General features: G+C 39.4%; 2 protein-coding genes across 6 annotated transcripts in view; both read left to right on the top strand.

Annotated features, from left to right (window-relative positions):
* The first annotated feature begins 1026 nt into the window (after positions 1-1026).
* Positions 1027-8379, top strand: cobll1a (cordon-bleu WH2 repeat protein-like 1a). 4 transcript variants are annotated; one of them, XM_079461122.1, is made up of 11 exons: positions 1027-1247; positions 1929-2053; positions 2130-2334; positions 2465-2690; positions 2984-3025; positions 3299-3405; positions 3745-3966; positions 4310-4418; positions 5870-6017; positions 6220-7233; positions 7834-8272. In XM_079461122.1, the coding sequence occupies exons 2-11, from the start codon at positions 1962-1964 to the stop codon at positions 7835-7837; spliced, it is 2169 nt and encodes a 722-aa protein (XP_079317248.1). In that variant the 5' UTR covers positions 1027-1247; positions 1929-1961; the 3' UTR covers positions 7838-8272. The 4 variants fall into 4 exon arrangements, with proteins under 4 accessions (XP_079317248.1, XP_079317246.1, XP_079317245.1 ...); XM_079461119.1 differs by lacking the exon at positions 1027-1247 and adding an exon at positions 1498-1729 and having other exon boundaries at positions 7834-8379; XM_079461120.1 differs by lacking the exon at positions 7834-8272 and having other exon boundaries at positions 1075-1247; positions 6220-7427.
* A 4339-nt stretch (positions 8380-12718) lies between these two features.
* LOC306896433 (fidgetin) overlaps positions 12719-13611 on the top strand; it is a 12129-nt gene continuing 11236 nt past the window's right edge. For both annotated transcript variants that reach the window (XR_013786914.1, XM_079460431.1), the window contains exon 1: positions 12719-12905. The gene's annotated coding sequence lies outside the window, so the exon portion shown is untranslated. The remainder of the gene's footprint in view (positions 12906-13611) is intronic.

The following is a 13611-nucleotide window of genomic DNA, read 5'->3' as shown; positions in this document are numbered from 1 at the left end:
GCAGTTTTTCTGACTAGGTGCTACATAATCCCAGTACAGTATAATACAGTATAAACTATTGACCTGTCTGCAGAGCTACGGCCAGAAAGCACTCTTGTATTTATATTTAATGCATCTTTAGCTCAATTGAAAATGTACTGTATTAGCAACTCAAAGTTGACGAGTTTGTTAGGAAAGAAATGTAAAAATTGAATGCACTCACTGAAAATAATCTGTTGGATTAACATGATAAATGTTGTGCATCAGTTGCACATAATAAAGATATGTTAACTCCGCATTATTTCATTATGTTCAAGTTTTTGTGCCATATTAAAATTTTATACACAAACATAAATTTGTAACAATTCATATTTTCATCTAAACTTCTCAACCTTAGTGATTTCAGATCAATCAACAACAAGATTATTTTATCTCTGACAATATATTAAGTTAAGGAGTATACCAATAGCCTGAATTCTCAATGTTAAGGCCATATCCAAGCAAAGGCAATGCTTTTCTAAACAATGGTAACCACAAAACTGAAAAATACAACAAACTCCTCTAAATCTCAAAGATAAATGAACATTAAACACTAACAAGTGTTTCTCTTTAATGAAAAACACATAAACAACACTTAAGAAATAACTCTCAAAATGCATGCTGGGAAATATAAATCCTCTGCCTAGTCAAATAAAACCCGCAAATCATTTATGGCAACAACACGAAGGGATTAAGTTAGTTTCACTGAACATGAAAAAATCATGTTGTGAGCAAATAAAAAAAATGTGTTGATTTAACTTAATTAAACTAATCAAACTGGTCAAGCAGCAAAACTCTTTTCTTTCAGTAAAGTTACTTTGGATAAAAATGTGAAGACATGTTCCCTGATTCACTGAACACATCTGTTTATGTTAATGTTTACAATTACATACTGATCCACTTGGCCTTTCTCTCAGACACTAATTAGAAATAAATAAACATTTGCGACTAAATTGTTCATTTTATAAAATGCAATATGTTAAAGTCACAGTCTCTCCCTCTCTCTCTGTGTGTGTGTGTGTGTGTGTGAGTGTGTGAGAGAGAGAGAGAGAGAGAGAGAGAGAGAGAGAGAGAGAGAGAGAGAGATTTGTTGATGTCACTGGACTGGGCATGTCCATAAGGTACTGTAGAGGATTAGACAGGCTTGTGTTCGCATCTTCTCTGCTGTAGTGTTTGTAACTTCAGAGCGCTCGTGTTCATTCATCTGAACGCCACAGAACTGACGGAAGGTAAAGATATTACACACGTACTGCAGTAAATGCGCCAATTTGTAGCGTTAAATTCTTTGAATGTTTCACATGCGCACCGGTGAGAGCTGCTGATGGTGTTTAACTTAATCCTGTGCTTTCAACGGTAAACTCCAACGCAGAATATATGCGTGTTTAAACTATTAAAACATGTCGATTGGATTTGAGTAACGTCATGCATTGTTTTGTGTGTTCATTGGTTGTGCGGGGTCTCATTATTGTGGCTAGATTCACAGCAGGTGCTCGTCAAGCGCGTTTGTCGTAAATCTCGTGGGAAAAGCGCACAGTGCACACGCGCTCCGATGAAGCGTCACGCGCGGTCAGCTATGGACGCTCCAACGCGCGCGCTCAGGACACACCCGAGGGCGTTGACACACATTGGGCTTCAGCAATTTAACTTCTACTTTTTTCTTACTTTCAGAATAACTATAATCTGTTAATAAATCGCCTCTGGATTACTGTCGGTATGTGTTTAAGATGTCATGTTGTCAATGGAATAAAATGATTAGGTTACATTCGGTTGTTTTATTCAGTGTTTTGGTCAAATAATGTTCGATTTAATTGGAAAAAATGCATTTTTTGTGTATTGTACAGCATTGTTATATCAGGCCAAATGTCTCATATCTATAGATAAACATTATCTGAACTTTCTGTTTTTTTTAGTTTTATAGATTTCATACTATTTACGGCACACACATGGATCCTCAAGAAGACGTGACAAACAGGGACATGACTCTGAGCGTGCAGCTTCCTGGAGGTCAGGAGACCACAGCCACAGTACACGGCAGGTGAGAGAGAGAGAGTTGTGATGTCCTGAGGTTAAATATGTTTATGAATCCTCACATTAAATGTGTGTGTTTGCAGGAAGCCAGTGATGGACGTTCTGGTGATTTTGTGCGCTCAACACCGCCTCGTTCCGTCAGATCATGTCATCAAACTCATCTCCACCAATCAGAACCACATCAGTTTCAAACCCAACTTTCCGATTGGCTCTCTTGAGTTTGAGAAAGTCCTCCTGGAAGCTAAAGGAAGTGATGATGCTAACAGGAAAAAGCCTAATTTGCCTGTGGTGAGTCTAGTAGACATATTGTTTCATCATTGGAAGGCAGGTTTTTGTCTGATGTCATCTTGTAATTGTGGGTTTCTGTATCTGTACCAATGGTTCTGTAATTGTGTTCGTGTTACGTCACATTCTCTAGCCAACAGTTCGTCTTTTGATAAACTACAAGAAGACTCATAAAGCAGTGGTGCGGGTCAATCCCAGAGTGCCGTTGGCTGAGTTGATGCCCTTGCTGTGCGAGAAGTGTGAGTTTAATCCAGATACCACCATGTTACTGAGGACATACCGGTCAGAGGAGCGTCTGGACCTCACCAAAACACTCAATGACTATGGAATCAGAGAGCTGTACGCCAAAGACATGAACGGTCAGTAATACGAAGGTTGTTGGTTTAAGTCAGACGGTCCCTTTAAGTGCCCTGGAAGTCATGTAGGAGAAAAGCATTTGTCAGAGGGCAAATGTGGTGCTTCTTTAGAATGATGGGCCGCAGTCTTTATACTGTAACATAAAAAAAGTTCATCAAATTGACTTATTGCTGACTTGATATTCAGAAGACAAACTTTATAAAGGCTCCAATGTTATATTCCATGTAAAACATATGTCTTGTGCATGTAAAATATTTTGTAAAAGTGTTTTTGTTTAATTATCTATTACTTCTAGTGGTTTCAACCAATCATTCAGCTGATCCTGTGTCAACAAAAGGTACCAAACTCCACCTCACCAACCACCAATGAAACAATTTAAACATAAGCATACTGTTCTGTCACTAAATTGTGCAATTGATTGGAAAGCTGTTGTGCGTGCGTGCGTGTGTGTGTGTGTGTGTATACGTGGTTTTTATATGTTAATGGGGACCTAAACCTTTACAATCTTTAGGTTTAGGGGTTGGGTCAGGGGATCAAATATACAGTTTGTACATTATGCCTATGGACTGTCCCTACGGAGATAATAAAGCATATATGTGTGTGTTTTCAGGTGTTGATGAAGAACAGAAAAGACCAGTCAAAGAGAAGAACAAGAGAGAGAAGGGAAACAGAGGATTTTTTTGCTTATTTAAAAAGAGCAAGAAAACATCTGAGCAGGTGGGTTTGTTCACACTCTCTGCCTGTCTGTCCGCTTATCCATCGAATTCTGTGGCGGATGCATCTGCATGTCTGGCCACCATTTTTTTAAATTTGCCTTTTGAAAAATGATTTGTATCATCTTGACCTCTTGACTGTGATGATCCAGAAATCCAGGTGCATTAGTGGTCAAAAACCAAACACAATCTGCGTTTCAATCTTCTAACTGTGCATACTTGAATACAAATTGCCTTGATCTTCACTTTGTCCACAATTTTCTGTTTTTATTTTAAGAATTTCCATTTTATTGTTCGTGACCTGCAATGTGGCTTGTTCTGATTTTTGTTATTCATCCTGCAGGTTTTGACTGTCAGTGCTCCAGGTTCTCCTGAACTGAACAGCCGGCATGCGCTCAGAGGGACGTGTCCAAACGGTCACTCGACATTACCCGCGGATGCTGCAGACATGACCAAGAAGAGACCCGCTCCACGTCCTCCACTGATGACTTCACAGAGCGTCACCTGTGGACTTGATAACGAAGACTTTGCTGAACATTCAGAGCGGAACACATCTGGAAAACAGGTGGGTATGACGTGAGGATTATCACATTAGTCCACACCTCGATTGGCACATGGGAATTAATGTCCATTGGAAGATCTCACAATTTAAATCACTTAGAAATAGAAAAATAAGGTGAAGGCAATAACGTTTGAAGCAAAGCTGAAAATGCTATTTACATTTATTTAGGTCCTTACAAATTGTCATTTTGAGTTCGATGCAGTTCATATAAAATAATGATTTATACTGTAATAAATGATTTTCATGTTTGTTGCATGAATGTGCAGAAATCACAGTTGTGTGTATATATATATATATATATATATATTAGTTTACGCTATAATAATGTGTGTGTGATTTTGCTTAGGGTCTATTCAGTCGAATATCATCCACCGAGTCCTCTCTTAAAAGAACAAAACGGAAAGCTCCGCCCCCTCCATCTGATGGCCCCTCCCCATCTGATGCAGATAACAGAGGTATGTGTTCGTTTGTGTACATAACGCAACTGCAGGTGTTTGCATTTGTGTCTGAACATTTTTATATACCTGAAAGTTGTTATAAACAATTATTTGAACCTGATCCATTGAATGCTCATCATGCCACTATCTGCTCAAGTATTTGACGCAACAAAAAATGTCCTTTCTTATAAGTTGTTATAGTCCATAAAAGTGTCTGAGCCTGTAAATGTACAATGGTAGAAGTTTGGATGCTCCACCTGAAGGTCATGAGTTGAAACACATACTGATGAAAATGTGAAATGTGTCATGCACTGGATTTTATTTTGAAAAGTGTGTAAATGTAAAAGTTTGTCTGTCAGTGTTGGATTAATTGTTGGCTCTTGTTTTGCACTGTTCTACCAGGAGGTGGCGTTTAACCGGGCTCTGTGGTGTCTTTCCTTGTCTTGTCCTCCTGCTTGTTTCTGTTCCAGCGGTGATGGTTGTGTGTCTCTGTGTTGTTGACATTCCGTCGCCTTCATGTCACTGTCTTCCATGTATAGTGTCTCTGATACCATCAATTCAGTGTGATTCATAATTCTCTAGAGATCTAAACCGTGTTCTTGTTATCTGACAATAGAATTTAGTTCAGACACGCAGGTTTGTCTGAATCATTGTTGTCTGTGTGAATAACAGTAAGTTATGGTTGGGGTTTCATCTCATTTTCAACACCTTGTAGTGTTGGGACAGTTTGTTCTAGTGTACGAGAAACATAATGAAGCTTGCACACTAATAATAGTGCCTTAATACAAAATATCAAATTCTGTCATCATTTATTCATTCTCATGTGGTTGTAAAACTGTATGCAACGTTTTCTTTAGTGAAACACAAAAGAAGATATTTTGAGAAATGTGGTTCACACAATTGAAGTTAAAGATGTTGAGTGTTGTTTGGGTACCAGCATTCATTAAAACATCATCTTTTGCGTTCCGAAAAAGGAAAGAAAGTCATGCAGAATGATATAAGGACGAGTAGTAAACGATGTGCAGTAGTTTTATCAAATGTCAGTCAATCGATTTGTGGGTTCAAGAATTCATCCAAAATTTCAGTAAATTCAGTGTAACTGAATATAGTCCTGAATATGACACCATCTCCCTTTACTTAAATTGTATGTTTATTTAGTTTGTCTGCTTTATTTGTTTGAATAATGTTTGAATCCTGTCTAAACATGTGCTCTTGATTTCTTTGTTGTTTATTTTCTTTGTGCTTCCTGCTTGTTTGTTTGTTTGTTTGTTGCAAAATAATCAGCTGGCATTCTATTTACTGAAACGGATCATCCTTAAATAAATTAAATGAAATACTTTGCATTGGTTTATTTATTGTGTTGAGAGATAAGATCAAGTATAATGTGATAGGACGGCTTTAGAGACACACGTATGCACTGTAATGTTACCACAAGTGTTTGTTATTATATGTTTGTTTTACTCGAGTAGAAGATGATGATGATAATGAAGATGACGACAACAGTTCCGACAAATATAGAGCTCACGTGGCCGGCCGGTGCCCTGCGATCGATGAAGTTATGAGTGAACTTATGGAATCACTGCAGGCTCGACAACAGAGAATGTCGTCTTCTGAAATGTATGTTTGTTTAAGAAATGTCTTCATATTTCTTTATTCTCAAAGGTTTGTCAAATCCGACCTAAATCTAAAAACGCCAATGTTCATAAATATGAATGCTACGAGTTTTCCTTTTCTCTATGGTTTGTGTGAATCTTTTCGTATAACGTTAGCCAACTGTGATATTCTTGAACTAACAGACTCCTCTTCATTTCCTCTTTAGTTCTTCAACCGTCCAGCATCAAGAGTTTCAGGCTCCTCCTGGCTGTCATCTGTGGAGCAACTCCTGTAAGAGAGAAGGTTTGACCACCTTCACCGTGGTTCCTCCGAGATGTATTGAGGTGTTACGAACCGAGCAGATATCAGACACTGGCGAGACAGAACAGGAACTGAGCCCCGGTGCCCTGGAACACCCGGAGATCCACACTGAAGAACCTGCAGAAGAAGGAAAGGCTTCAGAGAAGCCTGAGAACCTTTCAGAGGATCTACATCATTTAGAAAAAGAGAATCAAACATGGACGCACATCAAGATGGAGCAAATAAACAATGAGCGATCTATTCACCTGAAAAACATCAAAGAAGATTTAGAGATGTTCCAGATGGGCTTAAAGAATCTCAAACCACTTGGGATAAAATTGACAAATAATCCGAGAGAGGCTAGTGAGTCAATTCATTCAAATATAGATGAAAGACAAGAATATGCTCTGGTGGAGCCCTGTAAGGAGAAGAACTGGATAGAGGAATATGAAGAGAGGAGACAAATGTTTCTAGGTGGGAATGATGGTATGGGTAAGAGAAATAAAGATCCCCGGGGAAAGATTAAAAGAGAATTCCGAAACTCAGAAATGGAAGTAGATGATGAGAATTTCCCCTCACCGCCGCCACCTGTCTGCTGGTATGAGAATAACAGTGATAGAGAGAACACAAGCGATCAAGAGATGGATACGGCCACAGATGCCCAAACACGCAAACGGTGGCCAAACCGTGAAAGTCACTTTGACCAGGATGAAGCTCTCAATTCAAATACCATTTACGAAGGATACTCGCACCTCTCGAAATCAAAAGCCCACTCCACTCAAACCAACCCTGAAGCGGAACCAGTCGATCACAGCTCAGTTCCTCAACCTCCTGGAGATCCATCTAAATCACGCTCTGGTGCTTGTTCTCTTTTCGCTTTGGCTGTATTTCAGAAGGCCAAACACTGCACACCTGGGATGGATCCCAAACACAACAAGAGGTGGGACATGAACACACAACACACACACACACACACACACACACACACACACATAGTGAGTGAATAAAATCCACAATATATCAACAGAATGTTATATTCTGGAGTAGTGTTATTGGCTTATTTAGTTATTTCTTCGACAGCGTATGGTATGTCAAATCTGGCTTTAAACTCTGGTTTTCCGAAGTGCATCATTCAGTCAATTTGTTGACATTCTGAACGCACAAAGTTTATGTCTTGCAATCCTGTTAGATTCCTGTCGGATGACAAGGAAATGTGTTCTTGACTTTGTGACAATCTCAGGAATGAGTTGTGTATGGTTTGTCATGTAAGTGTCGTCTCACACCCACTAGTCTTTTCCTTTGTTTATTTAAGATGTGTCTTCCTTCCTTTTGGGGTGTTTGTGTGAGTTTCTGTTCACGTGTTGTGCAATTTTTAACTAAATATTTGATGGATTTCAGTGTGTGTTTTGTTAAAACGCCTTTTATAAAATTTGAAATAATGACTCAACCCAAAACAGTTGTCATCACAGATAACAATAAACATATGCACGGGATGTGTGTTATTCTCTGACATGAGACTTGTGCTTTTTGTTTTCTCCAGGTAGATGACGCTCAGTCTGAATGAGGTGTTCTTCACCAGAAGATCTAATCTCTTTTTTTCACCTTCTTGGTTTTATCATTGTGAATATTTTGCTTTGATGATAAATAACATTTTGAAGGCTTTATCTTTTTTCACCAAACATATGTTTCCATGTGTATTCGGTGAGAATTTCTTTCTCATTTCTGGAATTCTGTCAAGATGTTTGATGTGTTTCAGGAATGGCATCTGATATGACCATTTCCAGCATTTCAAGTGATGGTCATAGAAACGAAATTATGCCAAGTCTGAATATGTGAACACTTTATCTTGTCGTGTCTTGTAAATATTTTGTGCATTAATGAAGGCTTGTATTTCTAATGTGTTTTTCACCACGATTGTTTTCCTAATGTTTGACGTCTTATTTTTGTGCATGAATAAATAACATATGTTTACAAATCTCACATGTATGACTTATTTTCTTCAGATTTGGAGAACATAAAAATTGCAAAGAAAGAAAGTGCAAAATGCATCAGTTATGTATGTCACTCTGTGTTGGTTCATTGTTTTATAAATGAATGTGTTGGTTTTCTATGGCCACAAGGTGGCAGACAATGTTTTACATTTGCTCCGTCCAGACCTTAAATGCTCTGTCTGCTGCTAGTGCATATTCAGTCCTGTGCTGAAAGGGACCGTTCACCTTAAATTTAAATAATTTTCTTCTTCAGATCCCAAAGGAAGATATTTTGGCGAACATTGATAGCCAAACAACATTGAACCATATTGACTTCCATTGTATAAACACAAAATCACTAAGACATTTCTCAAAATATCATCGTAAGTTCCACTTACATACAGATTTTGAGAATATACCACTCAAGTTACATGGCTTTCTTTTCCGCTTCCTTCATATCTGTTCTTGAGATTGAAAGATTTGGACACCATTGACTTTGTGTGAACTCTTCATTGCCAAAACTCTTGAGCGTGTTGTATTTAACCAACTCTCTTGCTTTCTCACGCAGAACAGCAAACACTCTGGTTACAAGAGCGGTCATTCCACCGAGACTGCACTGCTCTGTCACTGAAGCCCTGAGTCACGAGCTCCGACTCATCGTACTGGATCTATCTGCTGCTTTTGAAACCGTTTACCACCACATCCTCCTGTCGACCCTCAAGGCTATGGGTGTCTCTGGAATGGTGTTATAATGGTTCAAGTCTTACCTCTCAGGTAGGTCATTCAGAGTATCCTGGAGAGGTGAGGTCTCTGAATCCCAACATCATAATACAGGGGTGCCTCAGGACTCAGTGCTGGGACCGTTGCTCTTTTCCACATACATGACATCCCATGATCATGTTGCCAGCACCACCTGGTCCTGTAGATTCATCAATTACAACATTAGGAATAAAACGCATTTCCTGTCTGAGCATGCCACGCAAGTTCTCTAGTCCAGGCTCTTGTACTGTCCACACTGGACTATTGCAATGTGCTACTGGCTCGACTTCCAGCTTGCACAACAAAACCTCTTCAGATGATCCAGAATGCAGCGGCAAAAGTGGTCTTCAATGAACCAAAGAGAGCGCAAGTCACTCCTCTCTTTATTAAGTTACATTGGCTCCTTATAGTCATTCGCATCAATTTGAAAGCTTTGCTCTTGGCCTACACCACTGGTTCGGCATCCCCATATTTTCACTCACTAATACAGACTTACGTAACCGTCAGATCCCTACGTTCTGCAAACGAACAACGTCTTAGTGCCATCCCCAAAAAAATTTAATCACTCTCACAAATACTTTCTGTGGATCAGTTCCACATTTGTGTAATGATCTGTCCGCTGCTACAAGATCAGTAGATTCTGTAGCCATCTTTAAGAATTGGCTGAAAACACATCTCTTCCGACAGCACCCGACCGATCAGTTCTGTTTTCTATTTCTTTTCTACTCTTTCTATACAGTTTACTCAAATCTTAGCTTTGTATACTGTTGCAGGCTATATGAGACCAGTTTTACTGCACTTATGCTTTTTGTTGTTCGAATTGCTTCTATTCTTTTCCTCATTTGAAAGTGACTTTGGATAAAGAGTCTGTTAAATGACTTCATGTAAATGAAACAAAATATGTCAATTTTTTTGACAGTAAGTCATGTGGTTGTGTAACAATTTTTGGGTGAAATATTCCTTCAAGTTCTTGTGGAACTTGGAGACATTGGTTGCAATTCGCAACCTCACCACTAGATATCACAAAATTTGTTACACTGAGCCTTTAAGAGTGAATACAAAGATCAAATCACAGAGGAGCGCAAGTGGTCTTAAAACCCACCACACTCTGACATCTAATCTGTCCATCGGGACAACATGTACAGACTTTATTAAACCAGTGGAAAAAGTTGTTGATATTACTTTATACTCCAGGCAATCAAAGAGATAAAAAGGATGAAGTTTATTTATTTTCCGTGCTCTTTGTTTGAAGAGAACTCTCTCTCTCTCTCTCTCTCTCTCTCTCTCTCTCTCTCTCTCTCAAGGCCACACCAGCGTGCCGAACGGCTGCATCTCCACCTTCAAGACCTTCAACCATTTCACATTTTCCTCTTATTTTCCAGGCGTGTTTTCTTGCCCTCCTCAAGCACCTCTCAGCGGTGCGTACCAACGCTTTTCCAGCAGGCACGGCTGATTCAATAAGACCCCGCTAAGCACAATGAGGGTCTTTTCATAAAATTGGGCTATTGAAGACCCACGTGTGTCTGTAAACACTGTTGGGTATGTTTGCCACGACCATTTGAGAAGGGGGGGTGATATCGGTCATCTGACCCGTACACGTTTTGTCTTTTATAATTCTATGTGTGAGAATGTGTGGGTGAGGAAACTGAATTCCCATTAAAAGATGCACCTTGTGTAAAGCTCGTGCGTGAGACGGACCAAACGTTTACTTGCGTCCCGGCGGACCGGGGCCTTGCTAACCTCCCTCATCAGTATTCCGTCAAGTTTGTGGCACACACACTTTCCGCCAGCCACTGACGCCAGATCAGCGCTCCCTCAACCCCCGCGCGGTGCAGACACGGTCGGCGAGAGCGGCCCGCCGCGAACACTCATGAATACTGATCACCTAAAGCCCTAATTAACAATCACAGCCAAACTCATTTACATAAAGTCTGTCTCGGGTGGAACGGACCTCAGATGAAGCTGTCAGACACACATCTGCACTTAAAATCCAATGAAATCTATTGATTAGAATGCTGGAGGCATTCAACTTGAATGACACAGCAGACGTTTGAAAGAACTACAAGATGTTTCACTTGTAAATTTGCAGCATTTTTTGTAATTTTACCGTTTTTACTGTATTCAAAAATTTGCGCGACATCTGTGAAAAAACTGTAAAACTACAGATATTTACATTACAGTGTGAAAAATCAGTAAAATAACAGTAAAAGTACAGTTTGTTTTAAGTGCACCCTAACAGAAAAGCCACATGAATTTCACATGGGCAAAACACTTTTTATGTGGGAAATTTCATGTGAAATTCATCTGCTAGGTGCAAACACACCCGTGAATGGAGTGACTTTTTTGTAAGAGGAGACATATAAATATAGATCTGAGTTTATAAGGTAAAGTCATGATATTGTTGCTTTATTTCACCCACATTTGTAAAAGGAGTGGTTTTTAACTGAGGGTACGGCTGACCTTTCCAACTGTCCAAAAATGTCAGTAAAGCTTTGGGGCACGGAGCTGAGTTTCTCTTTAACATCACCTCCCACAATCTCTGACATTTCCTCTGATGTCACCGCATTCGAACCCCCACAATGCCGTGCGCTTGGCCTCTCCTCCCTGCCCTTACCCAGAGAGATACAGAGAGAAAAGACAAACACACAGCACAACATATTTAGTCTGGAATTGAACAATAGAACACGGACAGTAAATGTTACCTATACCCTTGTCATGAAATCACATTTCAGCGCACATTCAGTCCCCTTGTGTGTAGAAAATATTACAGTTTTTAATGAATTCCTTTTACTGAACACCGTGAAGTGAAAACAGGCCTTAAAAAAGGAAAGATGATTAGAAACGATCTTAAATGTCAAGACTGTCCAGTTTTTTTATTCTTTCCATTTCTCATTCTGTCAGATTATCTATGTTTTGTTTTCTTCTCCGTTTGACACTGGGGTCATTAACGTGTCACGGCTTTTCTGGCTAATATATAGAAATATTCCTAAACTTGTGCTTTTTATGCAAAACGATCAAGAGAGTCAGACATGAGTGGCTGTGTAATGAGAAAACATGTGGGTTAGAAGGAGATGATGTTTAGTTTCTTTCCACTGATTGAATTTGTCTGCGGCTATTTTATATACGTGATCATGCATATTATATACGCTTCTAGTTTTTTGATATACAGTTAATCATTTATTTAATGACCACAAATGAAATAAAATTGTATCAAAATGTAGGCATAGAACAAATATATATCCATAAGTAAAAGATTAATCGCTCTTCTCATTTAGATGAATTGTTTTAATAATGCTCTGTCCACATTACCTCAACCCAGTTTATATTATTTTTATTGTCGTGGGTTAAACATAAATGTTAGAAATGATATTTGACATTCAAATCCATTGTCTTTGATGGTGTGTAAAAAAATGCCATACTACTTTGTGCGTGGATGTGTGTTTGAGAAAGTTATGTATTTCTATAAAATATGTTCAGTAAATATAATTTTGTGTCAGTGTCCTATTTGTTTCATATCTATTTAATGTAACAGTTTGGAAATTGAACAATAAAGCTATTTGAATCTAGAGAGAGAGAGAGAGAGAGAGAGAGAGAGAGAGAGAGAGAGAGAGAGAGAGAGAGTGTGACTGGACACCGTTGGTACGGCTGTGCGCATGCGCAGTGCGAGATAAGCCTCTCCGCTTTCTTTTCGGCAGCTGGCGTGAGCTTCTGGAATTCCAACATGGCAGTAGATGTGGTCAGTGTTTGTGTGGTGGTCAGTCTCTCCAGCCTCGACTCGGACCCGTTCCAGAACATCACAGACCCGGAGTAACCCGCATCCCTCCTCTCTCAGCGTCACAGCTGTCACCCCGCCGTCAAACAGGTAAATCTTCACTTTGTTTGTGTCCAGCGTTTGTGCCGGAGAGAGAGACAGGGGCCATGTAACCGCACGGACAGAGCTCTCGGACCTTCGGACACAGGCCCGATCTAAACGCGGCGCGCGCGGGATCTGTTCGGCGGTGCATCAAACGCCACGAAATTGTTGCAGTTTGAGCGCGAGACCGAAAGTTATATTATCGAGCGAGACTTTTATAATGAGACGATATCGTGCCGTATCGTGATGCGTGTCAAGACGAGAGTGACAGCGCGATGTGATCTTTGATTTACTTTATTGCGTTTCTCTTAAAGACGAACCTTTCTTTGCAGGACCTTTTAGTACAGCATTGATAAAGTGCGGCGATACGTCGTGTAGATTGTCGTTTACATAAAAACATATTTCATATTTACGTAAGAAAAAGTTGAATGAAAATACACATTTATTTCTGTACGATGTTTTATAAATCAAGGACACGTAGACAACGAAAACAACCATTACATTAGTTGAAAACGAAAAAACTATTTAACTACATTATTAAACGATTTGTATTGATAGGCTACATGTACATGTAGTGAAACCCTGGTGACGTTTGGTAATACACAATTATGGCTATAACCTTAAGAGAATCATTGTTTACTTTTTATCAATTGTTCATTCTAACAGAAACTACTTGAAATGAATGTCAGACACACATGTTGTTGGTAGATGACATCGGTCTCTCTTTCTCTCCCTT

This window comes from Barbatula barbatula (genome assembly GCF_947034865.1).
Source record: "Barbatula barbatula genome assembly, chromosome: 7".
NCBI classification, from domain to species: Eukaryota; Metazoa; Chordata; class Actinopteri; order Cypriniformes; family Nemacheilidae; genus Barbatula; species Barbatula barbatula.
The sequence above is the reverse complement of the archived record's forward strand: the minus strand, read 5'-3'. Positions and strand labels throughout refer to the sequence as shown.